The sequence below is a fragment of the Gallinula chloropus genome (assembly GCF_964237585.1).
Source record: "Gallinula chloropus genome assembly, chromosome: 10".
Classification (NCBI taxonomy): domain Eukaryota; kingdom Metazoa; phylum Chordata; class Aves; order Gruiformes; family Rallidae; genus Gallinula; species Gallinula chloropus.
In genome coordinates, this window is record NC_140095.1 from 16,820,073 (window position 1) to 16,843,092 (window position 23,020).

Here is a 23,020-nt window from a genome sequence, read left to right on the forward strand (position 1 = left end):
TTAGCCCTATACATCAGAGGAAAAGAAGGAAAGAAGAAATGGAGCTACTGTACAGAGAGGATGGGGTATAGATTAAAGTTAGCCTGAGTGTAATCCAAAACTAATGCATCCTCTTTCTAATGTCCTGTCAGCATGCAGAGAGCACAGAATAACAGGGACAAGGAGATGGATGTGGAGATGTCAGGTCCTCCCAGATCAAGAGTCAGAGAGCAGCAAGGTCACATCATGGGCACGGCTGGATCCCATCCCTGGTGCTGAACACCTGCCCCTGGAGCCTGCCCATTGAAATGTTCACCAAGCATAGGGAAAGGAGAAGAGAAAACACCACCTTGACTTGAGAGGGAAAAGTTGCACTCCACCAACTACCGATCCCTCAAGGTGTCTGATGCCACATGCCAGACAAAGAGCAAAGTCCAAGGGAAGGGGGAGTTGGAGCTCAGAGGTACCAGCCTGTTTTCCACTCCCCAGGAGGGAGGGTGCCAGACAGGCTGATATCGCTGGCAGATAAGATATTACCTCTGTAAATGAGAGGGCTGGAGATCTAATCTACCTCAATTGCAGCAGAGTGTTTACTGGAGCACCACTAAATCCCTGATAGCCTGGGGAGACCAGGACTAGCTTAGGGGCTGCCGGGCAGATCAGTGCCAGGCCCAGCTCCTGAGCGGGCAGGGCTATGGCAGGGGCTGGGGCAGGCACAGGATGGGTTTGTGTGGATGATCTCAACCCCAAAACAGGAGTGGGCTCACTGCATTCACCAGCCTGAAACATCCCAGGTAAGCTGAGATCCAGAACCAAGAGTGAACATCACTTTGGGAGGATCCCAGCTTCAGGACTTCAGACAAGTTTTGGTCCCAGCCAAAAACGCTGGAGGAACATCTCATTCCCTTCAGCTCCTGCCTGCCTGTGGCATACATGTGAGTGCTAATTCTCCTTCCCATAACTAAAGCACTCAACTTGCTGTCTGATTTCTAGACATTTCTAGGAAAATCCCCAGCTCTGCTAAACACAAAGTAGAGACTGCAACGTGCCTAATGAGCTATGCTAATCTAATGCTGCCATGCAGAGCCAGTGCAGGCAGCTGCCATCACTAACAGGCTCTTGCTGCATAGCCCAGCAACAGCCGCTGTTTGTTTATTTGGAGCTATTTACCTTTGACTTTCCCACCCTCCTTCAAAGAAGCTGGCACCCCCAAACACAAGCTGCCCCATTGCCCCTACTGCTGCCTCTCCAGGCTTCAGAGATGGCCGGGAAGCAGCCTGGATCCAGGGGGGTTCAGCTTGCAGAGGGCTGCAGGGCAGTACAAGACCAACCACAACACTAATTCAATTTCTACCCATTTTCCCTTTTGTCTTCACTTTATTCTGGATTATTATTTTTTAAAACTGAAGCAAACAGAGTCGATTCTGCTCCTAACTGAATTGCCCAGGGGCTGGCTCCTCTCCTCCAGCCAGCTGATGGAATCCTTACGGCAAGCTATTTCTCAACAGGACCTGCATTCCTCAGGGAGCAGTGCTTCATGTTAGGACTGTCCCTCAACTTTTATGGAAAGCAGCATTTAATTTCCAGTTAGTGGCTATTTCACGCAGCTTTTAAGTTACGTAAGGAATAGCATCCATGCACAGACTTAAAACAGTAACTCCCAGCTCAAATTGGGACAAAAAGTTGGGATCTAAACAGATTTTGGAAGCGGTGACAGACAAGGGTCATTTCACTTGCAGTTCCAGCCTTTCCTACAGCCCAACCTACTTGTTATGCTGCAGATGAGCACAAATTTCTAAATAAGTTGTTTTTTTTTTTAAAGCAAACCCAAGCCATTCTCCTTTGAAAAGTGTCAATGCAAGACTTCACAAAGATTTCTAAATATAGATACTTCAAAAGAACAAGTGTGGTAAGGAGACTGGTCAAAACGTATCCTGCTCTGTGCAGACTGGCAGCTTTGAAGACGATCCTGTGTTTTCTGATGAAAAGATTGCCTGGAGCATCTCCCCTATAAGGAAAGGCTGAGTGAGCTGGGACTGTTCAGCCTGGAGAAAAGAAGACTAAGGGGGGGACCTTATTCATGTTTATAAATATCTTAAGTATGGGATGCAGGGGGAAATGGCCAGCCCCTTTTCAGTGGTCTGTGGAGACAGGATAAGGGGCAAGTTGGAGCACAGGAAGTTCTGCACCAACATGTGGAACAACTTTTTCCACAGTGAGGGCAACAGAGCCCTGGGACAGGCTGCCCAGGGAGGTGGTGGAGTCTCCATCTCTGGAGATATTCCAGACCCATCTGGACGCCGACCTGTGCAATATGAGCTGGGGAGCCTGCTGTGGCAGGGGGGTTGGACCCGATGAGCTCTCGAGGTCCCTTCCAACCTCTATGATTCTCTGATTCTATGATTTTAAACTGCAAATGTTCCCTGGGTGAGTCCCTGTGCTGCTGCAGCCCCAGGTCACCCACCAGTGGGAGCATGGCTGCTTGTCCTAGCATGGGGGGCTGTGCCCATCCCATTCTGGCACCTGGCAAGGAAGCTTCTGGGTATGGAATGACAGGCTGACAGCCTTTCCTTGGCCCATCACGGCTCTCTTCTGCTTTCTTCACTACCTGCCTCATAGTTTGGTGTCCCGCTGTGGGGTACGCATAGCCTGGGACAAGGGGAGTGGAGATGCTTCACTGGGCTGCAGGACTTGGCTCCACCGCCTGGCCAGGACCCCTTGCAACTGCCCTATCCCTTGACCCATCCCTTGTCCAACCTAAACTCGAAGGGTCTTCCCAAAAAATAGCAGATCACAGCTCTGATCCCATGACCTTCTGCAAGGCTGCAAAGGTTACTCTGGGCTCCCTCAAGCCCCATTCCCTGCCTGCCCTCGGACATCCCACACTGCGCCCATGAGAGCCCCGCAGCCAGGGAATCAGCACCCGGGCAGCAATCAGCAGTGGAGACAGTCCTGCCTTTCCTGAGAAGTCCAGCTGAATTTTGTTAAAAGATTTTCAAGTGTTTTTGTAATGATTTGAGCTGTTCTGGAGCACTCCCTGCAGACTCCAGCCGGGTTTTGGGGGGAGCATGCTCTTCTGAGAGAGCTGTTTCCTATTTTTGTCAGCACATTGAACATAGCCTCTAAATTAAAATCTTCTATTTCAAGTCTATTTTGATCAACTCCGCTTCCTTCAGTTTAAAAGATACAATAAGAATAGATGAGCTCTTACAAATTAAAAGCCTCTCTTGCTTAACAAATTGTCTCTCTGCAATAATTAATTGTCTGGAGAGAGATTTCAGCCCTACGTTTTTTGGCCTCATTCCAAGGCTGCATAAGGGGGGGAAAAAAAAAAAACAAACCATATATCTTGGAATGTGTTGCCTCACCGTGCTCACTGTTGTGCTTCCCATATGAGGCAGGATGGGTTTGACCAGTCCAACTGTGGCAAGCCCATCCTGGGCACAGCAGCTCCTCCATCGGTGTGGCTGTCACTGAGCGCCCGTCACAAGTCTCAGCTTGTAGTTTCCAGGGAAAAGGCACCAGGCACGTTTCACCACCTCCTTTTAGTAATTTGTTTCCTCATAGGTGATTATTATTAGGCAGCAGGTCCTTTACTCTGAGCCACTACAGCCATTCCTTCATTATCGGTTTCCAGAAGCTCATGGTATATAGGGGTTGTACTTATGGGAGATGTGAAAGCCATGCAGGAGTGCTGGAGAGGCTGCTATCAGCACCGCCTCTTCCCAGGTACTTCAACTCCATGCTGACTTTGGGACTTTGTCCAATCTAAACTTCCTTAAGAAATTCCTTTCCATGTATGACTATCCTTATGATGAATAAGTGCAAATCGATCTTAGTTTTTGTGGTCTAAGCTCTTGGCTGCTGCTTCTCGTCTCAAGGGTAGGAAGCTCTTACTCTTCTTTCCTGTGGAGAAACAGGAAATGCATCCAGATTATGGCATCTGCTCCTTCAAAATCCCACGAGTGTTTTCTCAGACAATGTGTCTTCCAGCCTCTCTTACATGTACTCCTCCCCCTTAGAGGTCTTCAGCTAGAATAGGGTCAGGATTAAAGGGAAGTGTGATGCGGTTGACATACTGGAGGGAAGGGATGCCATCCTGAGGGACCTTGACAGGCCTGAGAGGATGGGGTAGGCACGAGCACAAGGTGCCCAGAGAAGCTGGGGCTGCCCCTGCATCCCTGGCAGGGTTCAAGGCCAGGTTGGATGGGGATTTGGGCAACCTGGGCTAGTGGAGGCTGTCACTGCCCACAGCAGGGGGGTGGGCTTTAAGGTCCCTTCCAACCCAAACCATCCTATGAGTCTGTGAGTCACAGCAGTTTGGCACAGAGGAACGGCAGGTTGCAGGAAGGATGTCACAGCCTTTGTCCTGGCCTGGCTGAGTTTGCCCACACCACTGCTCCCTCCCTCCCAGGCCAGCCCTCACTGTTGGGGTCTGCATGCGGGGACCCACTGGGATGCTGCATGTCCACACCAGTGCCCGGCTCCTCATCTTATGCTCAGCATCTTATGCTGCTATGGGAGCAGCTCAGCACAGCACTGTCTCCACGGTCCCTCTGCAACCCTCAATCCTTGCCAGGCCTCCCCATGCCACGTCTGCCTGTGCAGGCAGGTCAGGCAGGGGCACAGCAGGGCCAGCGTGCGGGGCCCGAGCGGGGTGGGAGCTGGCAGTGGCATCCGGCAGCCTGCCTGGGCAATGCCTGCGGCCAGGCCCGTACACCGAGCTCCGTGCTCCTTGCCAGCCCCACAGCGGTCCCACTGCAGGGGAGCGTTTTGCTAATCCTTCTGTTCCTGCCCCGTGCTCAGCAGCACAACCTCTTGCCAGCCTCGCAGGGAAATGCTTTGGAAACACCTGGGACTCAAGTAGGCAATCCTTCCTTGCAGAGTGACAGGGCAGGAGCAAGCTTCCAGCCCTGTAAGGTCCTAAACCCCTCACCCTGAGAGCAGGCCCTTACATACACAGACTAGACTTCGCTGGCCCCAAGCTGAAACCAGACAGCTCTTTCCTGCAGAAACTGGCTGACCTTCCTGACAGAGGACCTAAAAGTGCTGGGAGGGGTCTGAGCAAAACTGCAGCCAGGAGAGCATCCCATCCTCCCACTCTGCTCCTGCACCAAGAGCAACGTGTGGCTCAGCCTCCTCCACACCCAGAGAGGGCAACAGCTTTGCACAGCCCCAGATTAACCTGCTGCCACAAGATACCATCCAAGCCATGATCTCAGCAGTGTTTGGAGAAGGATTAAATATTTATCTGCAAAACAAGGGCATGCACAGTTGCATTTGGAGGGATTAGTGCTAAAGCCCATAAAAGACCCACTGGAGCCATGGTTGGTTGCTCCCTTCCTTGTGCACACAGATGAAGGGGTGCACGCTTGTGCCAACACTCCAACTCCCCTCCCAGCCTTGTGGTCTGGAGGTAAATACCTGTCACCTCCTCGCACCAAACACAGCCTTTCCTTTGTCTCTCTACAGTGAATCAAAGAGGTAAACCATGTCCTGGAGTCATGCTCCCTCCAAGCACAGTTTAACTTATAAACAGTTGTGTGCAGGTGAATTGAGGAGCTTCCTTGTCCTTTGGACACAGTGGAATTACATGTGCGACTTCAACTGCCTGAAGGATGCTTCATACTGGTGTGAAACCAGTCAGCAGCCCTGTTAGAGCTTGGAATAACACAAATAGACCAGCAACCTGGAAATAAACCTCTAACATCCTCTCTCTTCACTAAGAGAAGCTTAGGAAATATTTTACAGTCTGCATCTATAGTCTAGCGCTGTATCACAGCAGATGGGATCCTGCTAAGCCTCCTTGGGATCAGGATTGCAGCAACCAAGGGTGTGGGAAAGGATCAAGCACTCTTTTCTTCTCCGGTATGTATGTCCCAGTACAGGAAAGGTGCCTTTGGGCAGAGATATTCCTGGAACAGGCTGGATTTATGGCATACCAGAAGTGCATACGCAAGCAGGCTGTTGCTCCGGAGCTCAAACACAGCCCACTGAAGGTCTCCCACTGCTGTGGGGAAGCCAACTGGTCTGCAGGCAGGAGCAGTTCCTCACACAGCTGCCAGACCCCTGTGTCCGACTCACTGTGACTGTTTTACATGTCCATTCCTTCCAATGTTTATTTCCCAAAGTAGGTTCTGACTTACACAGCCACCAGCAGGGAATATCAGTGATTTCTGTCATAATTTAGCATTTTGTCCAGCATGGAACAACTCTCAAAAGTGTTTAAAACAGAACAAACCCCAGATTATTAACATATACGGGAGGTCTCTGTCTTTTCTTTTCTCCATGCATATAATCCATTGGAAATCAGTCTTCTGAGGATTCAAGTAAACTAATGGCCTCTGTCATCTTTCCAGGAAGAATAACAATCTGTGATGGGGTCAGGACCTTTCCATGGCTTTTTAGTTTTGATTTTTCCAGAGGAAACATCTCAGCCCAAGTCCCATTTCCCTAACCCAGGATCTTCTTCCACATTTCATATAGAGGTCTCTGAAACTCCATGGGGCACCCCAACAGCTTCTGCCAGCCTGCACTACCCAAGGAGCTGCCCTGCAACCAGGTGCTTTGTTTGCCAGGTATTTTCTAGTCCTCTTCCCCCTCATCCAGTGGCTTTTCCAAAGCGAGCCCAGGCTGAGGAGGGCAGTGCAGAGCTGCCTCTCCGAGCCCTGCTCAGAGCTGAGCTGCCATCTGTGATCTCACAGGCTGGCTGCCACCTTTGGGCATGACTTCACCACCTGAGTGGGAAGAGTTTCAGGAGCTCCCATGTTTGCCAACTCTCATGCCCCTGTTCCTGGAGTCCCAGACTTGCCCTGGTATCTCTTGCACTTTCCCAGCTCCCAGCATTGCTGTAGCCTTTAATAACTGCTCTGTTACACACACATAGAGGTCGGGTCAGACAGCCTCTCCTTGCCATTTCCTGACTCAGTGCTCACTCCACAGCCCAGCACAGCCCAGAACATCCCAGCTCATGAATGTCTCTGCTTCCTGCTCCATGCAGCAGAGCGAGCGTGGCAGAGGCGGCAGCACTGCCTGGGCACAATCAGTGGGTTGGCCCTCTGACTGATGGGTCTCAAGCATCTCCTTCCTTTTCAGAGCTTGCCACCAGCGATGTTGTCCAGCCCCAGCCTCCACAGGTATTACATCTGCCACTTCTCAGGTTCCTTCTGCAGATGCACAGTGCACAGCAGCCTGTGTCAGCAGGAATGGCCCTGGGCAGCTCCTCTGCAGGCTCCAGGTCCTGCTGCTTCCCTGCAGCTCACTGCATGGTCCACACAGGCTGAACTTCTCATACCTCCTGGGCTACGTTCACCATTAACTCAGGTCTAACATACCAGCCCATACAGCCCTTCAGAAGCTCTCCAGTCACCCAGCCATTGCACAAGGGCAGATTTCAAGGATCTCTTGTGCTCAGGGGTTGGCAAAAGTGGTAGTTTCCCACATGACCCGAACATCCCTGCAAGCCCAATGCTGCTCTGCCACCACATGCCCAGCACCCTGCACACAGCATCCTTTTGGAGAGCTGGGACCAAGGGATCCAGCCCAGGGACAGGCACAACAGCCCAGCCCCAGCTCCAGCCACCAGCCCAGTCTCTGGCTGCTGGGTGGAATGGGTCAGGGTGCTGGTCCCAGTGACTGGGGGAAGCAGCATAGCAGGAACAGTGCAACTGTTCTGTGCTGGCAGCCCACAGAGGATGATGAAGCTGGGTGAGAGCTTGAACCCCCAAAGCCCCACAGAGGCACCGGGCAGATGGAGCACCCTGAGCTCAGAGCCTGCCCTGTTACTCTGTCCTGCCCCACAGGCACCAGAGACCTTTTACTGGGAGGGATTAGGGCCAGGGGGCTGGAGAGGAGTTCCCACCCTGATAACCAGAGCTCTTTATCCCTACACAGATCCCCATCCTGAGATTTCCCGACAAAAGAACCTTCTTAGAGCAGAGCCAAGCAAAGGCCCCTGGAATAAATCAACACCCGGTGACTTTAGCTGATGCAGACATTCCTGATCAGATTTGAATCTTGTTTTGCAGGAGGGATCCCTCTGTGGCTGCACATACCAGCCACTTGAGAAGCAGCCCAGCAGCCAGTCCAGAGCTTTGCTACCCAGACACATCACAGGGCTGACAATCAGCGGGAAAACTCTGGCTCCAGCAGATGATAAGCTTATTAAAGATAGATCTGTGCTTTGGTCCAGAGAGATAAACACATCAAAGGCATCTTTCTGGTCTGTGTGCCAGTGCCACCAGTATGCCCATTTGGTAGAGACAGAGGCTGGGACATGCTCTCCCTTCCCAGCACAGGGCATTGGAGGAGCTCAGCCTGGCCGAGGGGACCATCAAGACCCATCTCCCTCCAGCTTAGGGAGCCATCCATAAGTCAGTCCCTGGCTCTTCACTCTGGGGACTCAGAAGTGACTGGTGTGGACCGAAGCACCTCACTCACAGCGTATCACTGCCAGCACTTCTCTGCCCAGGCCATGCAGAGCCAGCGGGGTGGCCAAGCTTTGTTGGAGTTCTGCTGGCAGTGTGAGACCTGCTCAGCTCAAGAGGGAGAGCTAGAAGGGGACAGAGGCCCTCTCACAACTGGTGTGGCAGTTGATATTCATGCAGGACTTTGAAACCCACAGATGAAAGATTTGAGAGACATGAAAGGCTGTCGCTGCCCATTGTCATTTGGTGTGGTTCCTCCCCACTATCACACGTGCAGGCTGCGATTTTCAGCAGAGGCGAGTGGAGCCTTACAGGAAAGATGCCCAGCCTGGAGCATCCCTGCACCAACCCCAAAGCACACAAACCTCTCCCTGACATGGTGTACCTTGAACCCCAGCACAGACTCCTCCTTCCACCTCACTTCAAGCAAGGAGTGGATTTGCACCCCAGCACCATCCGGGCTCCAGTTTCCTCCTCTACTTTTTTCTTTACCTTTTCCTAAAGCAACTGAGAACCAAAATCCTCCCTGCAGCCTTCAAGCCATCTCAGACAGCCCAGCTCCATGCTCAGCTCTGCTTACTGCAGGGTGGCTCACACCACCGGCAAAGCCAGGTCCGCGCTGCGAGCGAGTGATGGGCCTCCCAGCAGCAGGCAGGTGCATGCCTGCAGCAGAGCGCTCCTCAGGAGGGAGGCTTTGTGCACAGCAAGGGCCCCAAAACCTTAATATTGGTGAGGAAAGACGATGGGACCAAGCAAGGAAGCAGCAGCGAGAGGCAGCGGGCATCCTGCACCCCTCTCTGTGCCTGGCAGAGCCCGGCACGCCGCGCGCCTGGAGCACGGCTCGCTCTGAGCATTTCAAATTTGCCGGATGATAACCTCAGTGTCTGAGCTCGCAGCTCTGATCCCACCCACTTGTGGTCTGACTCATGTTGCAGTCACCGTGCAGCCTAGATGTTGGTACGCGAGGAGGGAGGGAGGGGAGGAGAGGGGAGGGGAGGAAGCAGCTACTGCTCACAGCACACGCTTCTGCCTTCACAAACTGAGCCACGCACATCAGGGGAAAGTTGGAGGAAGTGCAGCCACGGAGAGTTCCACCTGCCCGGGGCCGTGGGAAAGCAGCACCTTTCCCAGGTAAAGCTTTTGTCTTACTTTTTCTCTTGGCCGTTATGCTGGTAAATCACTCTCTGTGTGGGACCTCAGAGGGGTTGTCGGGTTCTCCCTGAGGTTGGGGTGTACTGAGCAGCCCACAACGGACCATCCGGGTCAGAGCAAGAGGGTGTTGTTCATCAGACTGTTGTGCCATCGCTGTCCTGCCATGCCTGGAGCTGAGGGTAGTCTGGGAACTTCTGCTGGCTGTTACTGATGGGGACCACTGGAGCCAAAAACATGAGGGTGACAGGGAAGACGTGGGTGGAGTGTGCCCAGGGCAGAGAGGCAAAGTCCTGCCCCACCTAAGCAACTGCAGGAGTGAAGCATCTCAGCCTACGCAGCCTCCCCATGAGGTTGCTACTAAGCCAACTTTTTTCAGCCAGGACCCCAGCCCCTCCACCCAGCCGTCCCTGCCACAGACCTTGGCAAGCATTGGCTGGAGTAGGGGTTGCCCCTCCTAGGGGCACAGCTGGCTCTGTGGGGATGGACACTATCCCCTAGCCAGAATAGGCTTCAGGAGAAGGCTGGGACTGTACTGTTGGGACCCAAGCAGCTCCAAACACACCCATAAGCCTGGCACCTCTGTTTTCAGTTTTGCCTTTCCCAGACCCCATCTGCAGATCAAACTTTCAAAGTGCTGTTTGCTCTGCTGGTTTCCACGTACTTCTTCAGGTTTTCTGCTTCTCAGGGGTCCCAAACGCTCTCTTACCCCTGGAGCCCTTTTCCTCCCAGGCAGCGTGATGGATGGCTGGGGGCTATGAAGGAGAGAGGAATCACATCCTGCCTCCCACAGCCCCTCTGCTCACACTGGAGCCAGTAATTGTCCCTGCATGTCAGTCAGGGCTCAGGCTGGGGTAGAGCAGAGAGCACCAGGTTGCAGAGGAGAGAAAGGAGCTGCGACAAAAGTGTCAGGGGAGGCAGCCAGGCAGGACCCCAGTTCGTTCCCACAGCCCCAGGGAAACAGAGAGGGCTCTGCAAAAATGAGGCTTCAGCTGTCTGCTGCCCTGGGGAGTGAGTGATTGTTAGAAAGAGACCAAGAGAAGGAGCAGGAGCTCCAGCAGTCGGGTTCACTGAGAGCAGGGGAGGAGGCACGCTGGGAGATGCTACTGGATGCCACGCCGCATGGGAGCTATTGGGAGGAACACAGTCTTTCCAGAAAGGCTGCTTACAAACTAGAAACAACCCCACAGGGACACTAGCAAAGGGCTGTTTCAATCCTTCACCAGAGCCTTTGCCTCACAACGGGACAAGGCCAAATTTGCCAGAATTGGTGCTTGAAGGTGATGTGAGAGGGAATAAAGGGGAGAGCGGCACAGAAGCTAGCTTGCCTTGCTCTCCGTGGAGGGCTCCCACCCCTACACACTCCCCACTATCAAACATCACATTTCAGACCAGAAGAAATCCCCACCCATCCAGCCCATCACACAGCCTTGGCTGAAGTCCCTCTTATGGTGTGCCCAGATGTTTAATCTCTGGAAGCACTTAATTTTAGAAAGAGCCGTGACGCTCTGCAGGGCAAGGGAATTTGCTCTGCTCCTAAGTGACTTCTGCCAGCACTTTGCTCAGAAAGAAGTCAACGCAGGAGGCAGGTCTGCCTGAGAGCAGAGCCCTCCTGTCCCCAGAACAGAGCTAAAACGCTTCACGTCGAGCTTCTAAGCCATCAACCACCACTGTTGGTGCCCTTTTGGGTAGTGGGAGATGCTTCCCAAAGAAGGGATGCTACAATCAGGCACTCTGAGTGCTCCTTTCTGCTCGCAGTGCCAATGTACCTAGGCTTTTAACAGATTTTAAACAAGGCTGTTAAGCCAGAAGCAGCAGCACAGGAATGGAGAGCAGCAATTGTGTTACCTACGCTGCCAGAGCGGGCGCTGCATTCCATTAGTCTTGATGCAAAAGTGCTCAAAGTGCTGGAATAAGTGAAGCTGAAGGGAAGGATGCTGAAGAAAAATGGGGAGGAGAAATAAAAGGGTAAAACGCAGGAGAAATTCCCCATGGATAAATCACAGCCACCCTCCCTAGAAGGGATAATTGCCATTTGAAATGGGAACACGGCGGATCAAGTGTAACATGGGCTGCAACAGAGCAGAAAATATCAACGCAGGCAGGAGAAGGCAGGAATTGCTATGAGAATTGTAAGGAGGCTAATGAGGAGACAATAGTACGTTACAATGGTGGGATCATTAATGCTTCGGGAGAAGGCTATTAATAGAGTTCCTTAAAGATCAGCCTAGAGATAAGTGCTATCATGGTTTCTACTAAAGCTCTCAACTTTAAAAACAGGAGCTTCTTAAGAAAATGTACTGGTGAGAAACTTGGGACAAGTTTTGAGCTGGACAATGGGATAAGTACTCCAGGGGACAAAGCAGAGGAGCCGGAGATTGACAGAAACAACAGGCTGGCACAGGTTTGCATGCGTAGGGACTAACAGCAAAAATTGCTACTCTAAGCAGCTAAAAACACCATAGGAGAAATAGCTGGCTTTTAGGGAACCCCAGGATGACTGCGAGAAAGCAAATGCAACCTGACGAGTCTTCACAGCAGAGAGAGTGTCTGTCAGAGCACCAGCACCACTGGAAAAGGCACTAGAAGGATGACCCAGAAGCGATGCCCAATGTTCGTCCCTCACTGCCAGGAGGGTGATTTTGAACCAGGAATAAGTCCAGGCTGTGATAATGAGGATAATCAGGTAAACGTAAAAGCTGCCTGGTGAGACAGGGCTGGAAGGGTATCATTATTCAGGCTGTTGCTAGAAAGGCTGCCATGGGAAACAGCTGCTCCCCTCGTACACTGAGGAGTTAATGAACTCGCGCTGCCAAAACGCAGCAGGAATGGAGGCCGCAGGACCTTATGTTAGAGGTGACTCTGAGTGACCCGGGCAGAAGAGCTGGGGCAGATGTGGAGTGCCAGAGGAATGATGCTCTAGGAGAGACCCCTGAGCAACATCCATTGCCCTAAGGACTCCACTCTGACAGCAGCAGGCTGACCCCACAGACCCCATCTACACCAGCCCTCCATCCTGCTTTTCCTGTGTATCCATGCTCAGAGGATGCGATCACTTGGGGAAATGTTTCCATGACATAATTTGGCCAAGAGATAGAGGAAAGTCTCACACCCCCACCACAGTTAGAGTTGCAACATCCCATGTCCAGTTGGCAGGCAGCAGATCCTGCCTTGGGCCGTAAAGGCACAACATCATGAGGGTGTGCAGGCAGCAGAGCCATGCGGCCCAAGCGAGCATGGAGGGCACAGGTGAGAGCCACCAAGAACCCAGCTCTACTTGGCTCCTCTGCAGGGATAGGGACAACTTTGTCCTCTTCATTTAGGGACCCCTGCTCCTTCCTTCCGCAGCTCAGCCCGGCAGCTCTGTATTTCACTTGGAAATACTTTCTACTCCCTGCCCAAGGGGAAAACCAAAACGAACTGCTCATTTCTTGCCCTGAGCTCGTTAGAAAAAGCAATAAGAAACAAAACTACTTCTGGCCAGGCCTGCAGCAGGGGCTGCCCCGTGGCTCAGCCAGCACCACAGGATGTGCTGAGCACACCAGTGTGCCCCGAGCTGAGCCCTGGCAGTGCCCACGTGAGCCGCAAGAGCTGGTGGCAGGAGCAGGTTGCTGATGTGTGGTGAAGCAGCCACGTAGGAGGCTGCGATCCACCCACAGCATTTTCTGAGTGTGCTACTCCCCCTATAATTTACCCTGCCATTTCCACATGTTGGGAGCGATGAAAAAAAAACCATCCCTTTCACTTGGAAATACCCTTCTCCGAGAACAACCTGTTCTCGCCGTTGCCGTCAGCGGGCAGGCAGCGCTCAGCTTGTTCCCCGCTCCTTTTGTGCGCGAACAAAGAGCTTTCCATGGCAAGAGCCGGCGCTGCAGCGGGAGGCGAGGAACCGCTCCTCACGCTGCCGCTGTGGCTGAAAGCATCGCAGCCCCCTCCCCACAGCCTTCATCCCAGCACCCAAATTCAGAGGGCCCGCTGTCCGGCACTGAGTTGGCTCCAGTCAGTGGAAGGCTTCCCACGGGCCCGTTCATCACTTGTCGTTGACTTTCAATTCTTTTAGAAGCACCAGGGTTACAAGTATCACCTCTAACGTGGCCAGGCCAGTCCCCACCTCTCCACCATACAGCTCCTGACAATCAGTGGTCATATACTCATGCAGCCTCCCTGGTAGGCTCTCTCACTTGGCCCCCAAGCCTTTAACCTTGATTCAAAGGCATAAACCAAGTGAAGACTCTTTCAGCCTGCTCCACGTTATTATCTTGCTCTTGTAGGGTGAGTTTAACTTTAAGATCTCACCTCTGTCCTCTGCCAAGGCTGGATTTTTACCTTCCTGGAGTCTCATCTCTGCAGCCTGTTGCATCCTGCAGAGATCAGCTCTACCTTCCTGCACCACCAGACAGGGCTTCACTGCCACTCCACAGGCTGTGGAGACCTGGGGTGCTAGGTCCTGCACCACCCATGGGGATGGGTGCAGCTCACCCCCACCAGCACATCAGGGAGGATGGGGAGACCCATCACATCACCTGGAAAGTTCATGGGGAAGACACCACAGCTACAGCACAGTCAGCTCTGCGAGAGTCCCAGCACAGGTAGCTTGGCTTCTCAACCTGCTCCCCGCCCCCATTCTCTCTCTCCCCTCCCTCCAGTGCCTCAGTTTCCCTTTACACACCTTCCTGACATGGGTGTTGCCTGAACTCACACAGGAACCAAGGCTTCTTCGAATCTAGTTGCAGCGTGGTCCTGGAGGCCATCGCAATCAGCAGCCAAAGGCTCTTTTGGAGGTTAGATAAGTTTGCTGCAGCATTTCTGCCCCTACAAACATGGCTTGCCATTGCCTAGATCCAGACAGAAAATAGCAATAAAAACTAAGCCTACAAGGGATGTTCTCCACTCTGTGTCCCTCTCCCACAGCAGGAGTAGCTCCATCCAAGCTGTTCCTGACAAAATCAAACCTCTGCACTACCTCCCCAGGAACAGGACTGATGAAGCTGTCAGAACCCTTTCCAGCCATCTCCTCCCCAGGACATTGCACCTCTGACAAATGGGTTCCTCTTTCCTGCCAGGGCCCAGAGCAGAGTGAGGATTTCCCCTCAGGGCTGTAGGAGCCAAGGTGACTGCTGACAGCAGGGACAGCCCCAAGGCATGAGCTGCTGCAAAGCGCGGCTACAAAGGCAAAGTTCAATGAGATTACAGCCACAACCAAGCTTCAGAAATTGTGGAGCGGTGACTAATTTTACTAGATCATATAAAAACCACACACCACTTTCTCAGGAAAACTCTTTTCTCACATCCTCCCAGTCCTTGTTTTCAGCGCCCATGAAATCCCTGCCTAGCTGCCAAGGGAGTTTTCAGTTCAGGTTTCAGCCGGCTGGAGCACCCTGGGCAGTGTAGGTGTCCCATTTCTGGAGGGGTTTGAAGGGAAGCTCAAAGGACCTTTGCCCACTGCAGCTCTGAGTTGGTGCTTTCTTTGCAGGTTGTCCTCAGGAGGTGGCAATGTTCTGTCGCTGCTGGAACGCTGCTGATCGCTGCCACACGCCAAATATTCAAGGTGCATGAGACCCCATGAGACCCCATGAGACCCGACTCCATCGTTACTCAGAAGAAAAGAGAAGGCAGGAGAGGAAAAGGGAGCAGGTGAGATCCACCAAGAGCTGCTACAGGGGATCAACTCCAGCACTGAGCTCCCAGATAGAGTCAACAGGCACAAGCAAGTCACAGGGCCACTTCTTTCCCTAGACCACGTTGTTCCCAGCATAGAAAGCTGAACATGAAGTGACTCTGCAGCGTTCCCCAAGGTCACTTTGCAAAGGGCTCCAGGGCTCCCTGGTAGAGACTTAGCTTTGGAACAAATGACAGCAGGACTGCTCCATCCATACAACTGCACTGTGGATCCATGTTCCAACCACACAAGTACTCAAAGAACAATGGACTTCTCCCTGCAGCTGCTGGTTGGGTCCTGCCTCACCATCCTCATCGTGATCACTCTCTGCGGCAACATCATCGTCTGTCTGGCTGTCACCCTTGACCGCCGGCTCCGCAGCTTGACAAACTGCATCATCGTCTCCTTGGCCGTCACTGACCTGCTGCTGGGCCTCCTTGTGCTGCCATTTTCTGCCTACTATGAGGTCACCAAAGAATGGCCCTTTGGCAGTATTCTGTGTAACATCTACATCAGCCTGGATGTCATGCTATGCACGGCTTCCATCCTCAACCTTTTCATGATCAGTCTGGACCGCTACTTTGCGGTCACCACCCCACTCCGCTACACTCAGCTGGTCACTCCCTCCCGGGTGACTGTGGGTCTGGTTGTTATTTGGACTGTCTCACTGATGGTCTCCTTCCTACCCATCCACCTGGGCTGGAACACCAACGGGACAGCAGTCCAAAACACAGTCCCCAACGGCAGCAAGGAGTGCATATTGGAAGTGAACCCTGTGTATGGGCTAGTGGATGCCTTGCTCACCTTCTACATCCCTTTGGTCATCATGTGCATCACCTACTACCGGATATTCAAGATAGCAAGGGAGCAGGCCAAGAGGATAAACCACACGTGGTGCTGCAGCAGCAACACCCCCATGCCGCCCATGGTGAAGGAGCACAAAGCCACCGTGACGCTGGCAGTGGTCATGGGAGTGTTCATTGTGTGCTGGTTCCCTTATTTCACCGTCTTCACGTACCGGGGGATGTGGGGGGACAGCAAGGTGAAAGGGACACCCATGTCCATTGTTCTCTGGCTGGGCTACGCCAACTCAGCCCTGAACCCCATCCTCTACGGGACACTCAACAGGGATTTCCGGCTGGCGTACCAGCACTTGCTGCACTGCTGGAAGAACGGGGGTCCTGGGAGCTCCTGCCTGCCTCCATTCCAGAAAGCCCAATCCAAGGGCAGGAACTGCAGGCATGGACAGGGCAAGCAGGAGGGTAAACCCCTGAAACTGGAGATGAGGAACGGGAAAGGGATCTTGCTGACCCACGGACCCCTCAAGAGGTAAGAAGCTTCCTACACAATAGGTTGATCCCCAGAGAAGGAGGCAGAGGTAGGGACCTCACATTGCCAATGAGCTTTAAAGCAACAAGCTGATGGCCCAGCAGGAGATCCTTGCTCAGGCTGCTCTTGCTCTTTGCATCCACTCAAGCTCCTCACCACCAGCAGGGACCCAGCTTGTGCCCTTCCATGCTGGCAGCACAGGCTCAGTCACTCCAGCATCCCCTGTGGCTGGCCATCACCACCCACTCACAGGGAGCAGAAAGCAACCCTGGTTTTTCTGGGTAGCAGGGACAGCTTTGCCATCAGAATTTTCCAGCACAGAATGGGGTGCAGCCGTCAGCTGCTCCCAAAAACCATCCGTGTCCCACATACTGGTGGCAGGCAGCCAAAGCCAGGGCACACAGCACCAGGAGCCTTGGGAAAGGTGACCACCCATCACAGGGAGCAGCAGGACATTAGCCTTGGGGCACAGAGCTGGGGCACCCACAGTCAGGCTGCAAGTCCCTGCAGGAGCCAAGGCCACAGGCTTGTAGCTCTGGGTTCCCAGCTGCCTGCAGAGTGGCTCAGCAGTTTCCCTTCCTGGCCGAGCCACACACCCTCAGCATTTCGGCTGCCAGCTTGCATCAGCCATGAACTCAGCTAACAGCAAGTTCCATTCCCATCTCTGGAAAGGAACTAGAACAACCAAAGTTAGTTTGGCAAATCTTTTTAGAAACACAAATATCCGTGTAAAGTTAGACCCCAAAATTCCCTCAGCTCCACAGTCACAGGTGTCGGGCACCCCAGAGCAGCAGGGTGCAGCAAAGGAGCAGGTGGGTGAGCTCTGTACCAGGCTACCACACCAGCCCCCTCCCCAGGGAACCCATGTCCCCACCTGAGCATAGGGAGAACAGAGAAGCACGCTGCCCACTGCAGTACAAACTTCTGCTCCCAAGACTTTAATCTATCTTCTAGGTGGTGCCTGATAAGCAGCCCAGAAACTTTCCATCCATAGATAAGGAGTCCTTTGATTCCCTCCTCCCAGCATGCCAGCAAAGAATCCCACTCGTGCTCTGCTGCAGCACATGCCCTTGATTCTGTTCTAGAAACAGTCTCAAGCCACCAAAAGGAAAACAGAGAGGTGAACCGAAGGCCAGAGCCACCCAAAAGGCTCAGCAGACAGCGTGCCTCCCCTGGGGCTCAGATGGGACTTTACCTAAGGCAGAGGAAAAGCTTGGGGCAGGGAGTCAGCTCCAGGAGATGCAAAGGGATAGAAAAGTGCAAACAAATAGAAGAATGCAGCTGCTGGAGCTGCCTTCTCAGTTTCTGAGGAACTAATAAAGAGGGCAAAGGTGGAGCATTTGATAAAAGTTGCTGCAGGCTATATATAAAAACATATGGATAGCACGTGCCTGATGGGGTGGAGGTGCTCCTGCAAACACAGGGAGACAGAGCACCAGGTGTGCTGTTTGCTCACACAAAGTTGCAGCTCTGGAACGAACCAGGAGCTCAAGTACCACGACTCTGCAGCTGGCTGGGAACCAGGATGGTGGGACTTCCCTGCACAGCCAAGATGCAGAGGAGAAGACAGACGTCAATGACTTCACCCAGTGCTGCCTTACCACAGAGGGAATAAGGAGATGGAGAGAAAGAAAAGGGGAAGAAAAATGGGTTTCTGTTCCCCAGACAGAGGTCAGAGTCACTGACCTTCTAGCTTTCCCAGATAGGCAAGGTCCTTCCCCTTGTTCCCCACAAGGCCTGATCCTGCTACAGAAGTTGTACCCAAAGCCCAGGCTGGTGGGTCAGCAGCAACCAGGGGGCCTCTGTCCCCAAACACTCAGCGTGTGGGTGCCCAGTGCCAGCAGCACTTGGCAAAAGCCCCAGCACAGGGACCTGGCAGGTGGCACCACACTGTCCTCACACCTACAGGAGGAAGCTCCCCGATCACTGAAATGAACCCCAGTGAGCCTCCCAGCAGGATTTTCTCCAAGGGTGCAGGAGATTGGATGGAAGAGGGTGAGTGGCAGCCAGTGCCACAACAGTGAAGATACGTGAGACACAGGAAACGTGGGGAAGCCACACAGAAAGACTCGAGCACAGGGATGTTTCTTGACCTTTTTAAATCCTTCCCGTACTACAGAGCACCACTGCTGTGGTTTCTTCTGCCTGTCATCATATGAGAGTTGCTCAAGTGCAGAATCATCAGTTGCTGTTTTTACTTTCTCTACTTTTCTAAGCCTGCTCACACTTGTACAGAAATGATGCATCAAGGATTACATAGGCCTCTTCCAACCCTTTTTTTCTATAGCCAGATACATAAATATCTGCTGTTGGCGTATGACCTGGATCCACTAATACCACACAAGACAGGCAGGCACAGGATTTACCTGTACACCAAGAGCCTGGCAAGCCAATTTAACCCCAAGCACGAACCAAGCTGGTTCCTCTCTCCCCTCCCCTTCTGCACAGTCTTCCCAGTTGTCTGCCCCAGCCACATTAACAGAAAAAACCCAACATGAATCACTCCACAAATTCATAAGCCCCCAAATAAGGGCCAGAGCTCAGAAGAGCTCTGCTCAGAGCAGGTCCACAGGGTCATTTACAGGAAAGCATAACAAACAATATTTTGAACCATTGCCCTTAATAGCCATGTTATTTCCTGTTACAAGGAATAGAGAAGAGACCAGCAAACAATAGTGGGAATACTGAAGAACTGCAGACAATATCAGGGATGTTCATGAACGTGGAGCAAGGGTCATCACTGCTTTGGAAAGCAAAAGGCCACAGGAGCAGCACACTGGTTAAAAGGCCAGAGGCATTGCCACGGGTGAGAACCAGGGAGGGTGGAGAGCACAGGGCCAAGCAGGGATGCAAGGGAAGAGAACTGCTTCAGCCTCCCCACCAGGCACCAAAGAGGCAAAAGCAGTAAGGAAAGCACTACGTGTACATACAGCATGTGATGGGCCCCAGGAACCTGCTTGACTGCACTGGGACAGGACTCTGAAGAGGAGCGTGTGAGTTCCAGGCGTGGCTGGGGGTTGAAGCCAGTCCCCAAGGTCCAGAGAGATTAAAAACCTGAGAGAAGGAGCATTCAGACATGAGGCAGAGAGGGCCCAGTGCTCCACAGAGCAAAGTCAGGCTGGAGCAGGCTGTCATTGATCTTTCTCTTTTCTTTCTGTTTTCATCTGCAATTTAACCCTTTCCAGTGCCGGAGCTTTCCCGTGAATCTCAGCCAGCCCACTGCCCTGTGACCCACGTCTCCAAGCCTTCAACTCCTGGCTGCCCTCTTCCCAAATCCTGTGAGGCTGAAAGGATAATACTCAATTTTCCTCAGGGAGAAACTCCATGGCAGAGGCAAGGATCGCAGGGTGAGTACAGGGCTGGGGTCACTGATGCAGGTGAAGAGAGGGGGCAGCTCTTCCTGCTGTGCCACCTGCTGCATTTTCCCTGGTCCGGCTATCCCATCCCAGTGGCTCTTGGCACAGGGGATGATGCCATCAGAGGCACAGCCTCACTCCTCTCTGCAGCCTTCCAAACCCCACCCCAAGCACAGAGCTGTGCACCCTCCCACCCCCAGCTGCTCTGGATGTGTGCACCTACACAAGTGTACATGTGTGCACCCATCACATTGCCCTGTGATGCCCTGGGAGATGCCTGCACCCTGCCTGTCCCTCCACACGCTGCAGAGGCAGCTGTGTTCAGACCACAGATTCCTCACACACTTCATTTTCATGCAAGCCTACAACAGCTCCACCTAAATTGCCAGCAGCTTTCACGGGGATGCTGGCAGGGCTTCCAGGGTGAGGGGCTGAGCTGCAGCAGGCATTGCTGCTCTCTCCCAGCAGTGCTGGGTTTGAGGACGTGGCTGCCACTTACAGGGATGCCTCTCAGCTCCAGAGAGCCACTTTGCACAGTTCTTCTTGGAAAGAGCCAGGCAAGGTCACCCTGACCTCCACATGTTCTCTCTCCAATCCTGCGTGCTGATAACCTGTGCTCTCACCTATTGACTGCACCCTGGGTGGGGGGTGGGGGGAAAATACAGTCATTCACGTGCTGGAAACTAGGTACACTTGTCCCTGCTGCACACTGAGCACTGCTAACCTTAGCCAAGGTTATGGTGAGAGCCGGTGCTGCTGCCCAGACACAGCTGGGAGGGAGCTGTTGTAGGAGAGCACAGGGACCCCCCACTCTGGAGCACATCATCAGCCTGCACCTTTGGGAGGGACTGTCCACAAGGCACTCTGGAGATGCCACTGTCCATCAGCAGAAGGAGAACCAGAGGCTTGGAGAGCAAGGTGGCAGGAGCAGGGCAGCAAGGTCCCCATGACCTCGGCAGGCCCTGCTGGGCTGCGAGTCCCTAGATGTGACATCCCAAGGCATAAGCACGGCCCAGCAGGGAGGTTACAGTGCAGAGGCTGCTCCCCCAGGTGACATCACCATGGCCCCAGCACTGCCATAGGAGGGAGCAGGGTGAAAGCCCATGCCTGGAAGGTACAACAGCTCACAATGAACTTTCCCCGGGGAACTTTCACCCAGCAGTGCAATCAAGTCACAGTCATCTCTGCTCCCGTCATTGCCCGGCAGCAGAGGCAGAGGGAACACTAATTCCAGCTCTTCTAGTTCATGTTTTTCCTTTGATGCACATATCTTCTGAAACACATTTAGTTTCCATGAGGTAAAGGCAAACTACCAGCCATCCCCTGGAAGACCGCTAATCTAATCAGCAGATGAAGCAAAGTTGATCTGGGGGAGAGGTTTGCAGGAGATCTGAGGTCCTGGTGTAGCCACAGGTTTCCTTTCTGCACCATGGGGGTGGGGACAGGAAATATCACTTCACATAGGACACCTACCCAAAAAAAAGAGTCCCCCACAACCACTTGCAGCAGCACAGAGAAGAGCCATAGAAGAAGCAGCACTGTCAAACCCAGGCACTTTTATCAAGCTATTTGCAGAGGTGACAACCCCACCACTGCTGGCTGGCCCAGATGGATGGGAAAAGCAGAGAAAGCCACAAAGCAAAGTAACATTACTCAGAGAGATGCGAGATGATGGGTCATGGCGTGATGTGAGCCTGCTCAGCACCCTTCCAGCAGCACACCACAATCCCTCACAGGCACGGTGGGCACTCAGTGCGGCGTTGGTTATACTGATAAGTACAAAAGTAGGGGAAAGGGACCCACATGCACCCTGCAAAACCATTGAACCCCCTCTCTGTTCCCCTGCAGGATACCTGCCCTGGCACACAGCATTTGTTCCATCCCCAGACAGACACTGCTGGAGGGGCCTTTGCCTACTCAAGTTTCTTCCCAGGAGGGTGGTGTGTTTGAAGAGCCTCAGAGGAGATGCAGAAGAACCTCCCCCCTGCCCCACTGGGGCCATGACACCTCCAGTGTCAAGTCCCAAACCAGCAGGCAGTGGGGCCTCAGGAGCTGGATCAGGATGGGGGTGTGCGTGTCCCAGCCCCAGGGCAGCACATCAGGCTGAGGGGGCATTGGGCGGGGGGAAAAGGGGCTACAGTCAAAGTCTTGGGGCCAGACAGACCAGCTGAGCATGAACAAGGGGAATACAGACACTACCCTTTCTGGCGCCCTGCCCGAAGGGCTTACCCACCCCTTGAAGGGGACAGGGGTCCTGGCAGAAGCAGGGGGACACAATGTGGCAGGAGGGCTAGGCACAGATGATGTCAGCAGCCACAAGTGCTGGAAGTCCGTGCACAAGATGCCCAGTCCTGCAGCATCCATGCCAGGGCAAGCCTGCCTCCCATATTGGTGAGGTTTTGGCATCCCCAGGGCTGTCCTCACTCTTTGGTTCTGTCCCAGCCCCACTGCAAGAAAGAGAGGCCCAGGAGCCTTCTGGGCCACAAGGAGACACTAAGCAGCTGGGGTTTATCCCTGGGCTCTGCCCTCCGCAGAAACTCGACATTTAAGACTGCCAGAACAGGATGTTTCTGCACTGACTCCATGCAGAAGTTATCAACAGTATAAAAATGTGTTTAACACAGAGGGAAAATGAGATGACTGGTTTATTTGGATGCATTGTCCTGAGAGGAACCTGCCTGCCCCCCTTTACCCTCCTATCCCATCCCTCTGCTAGGACAGAGCCTGAACACACACACCACAAGCCCCCAGGACACAGGTGGTGGCTGCCCTGAGCAGGGATGGCACATCCCCCCTCTCCACCCTCCAGACAGCACCTTGTCCTGTGGAACCAGCCAGACAATTCCCCCCAATCCCCAAGTTGGTGGGAAGAAGGGAGCAGCGGGCAGCGAGGACCAGCTAAGACAAGAAGGAACAAAACCTCCTCCTGTGCTGAGGAGCAAGAGTTTTCCTCCTGGAATAAGCCTGACTCACATCAGCCCCGGCACAGTGAGGCACAGGCACTGCTGTTTGTGGGATCCCCCCGGGAAAGAAGGGTGCTGAGCCCCCAGGCCAGCTGGTTCCCCGTGTGCCAGGGCTTTGCCCTGCGAGGGAGAACAAGAGAGGGCAGAGCTGGGTCTCAA

The 23,020-nt window shown here is 53.3% G+C and overlaps 1 protein-coding gene across 1 annotated transcript; it reads left to right on the forward strand.

Moving 5' to 3' along the window:
• Window positions 1-15,403: 15,403 nt before the first annotated feature.
• On the forward strand, window positions 15,404-22,497 carry HRH2 (histamine receptor H2; the record flags this gene model as incomplete). Its single annotated transcript, XM_084268534.1, has 3 exons — window positions 15,404-16,542; window positions 19,728-19,889; window positions 21,747-22,497. The coding sequence occupies 2 exons, from the start codon at window positions 15,404-15,406 to the stop codon at window positions 19,744-19,746; spliced, it is 1,158 nt and encodes a 385-aa protein (XP_084124660.1). The 3' UTR covers window positions 19,747-19,889; window positions 21,747-22,497.
• Window positions 22,498-23,020: the final 523 nt, after the last annotated feature.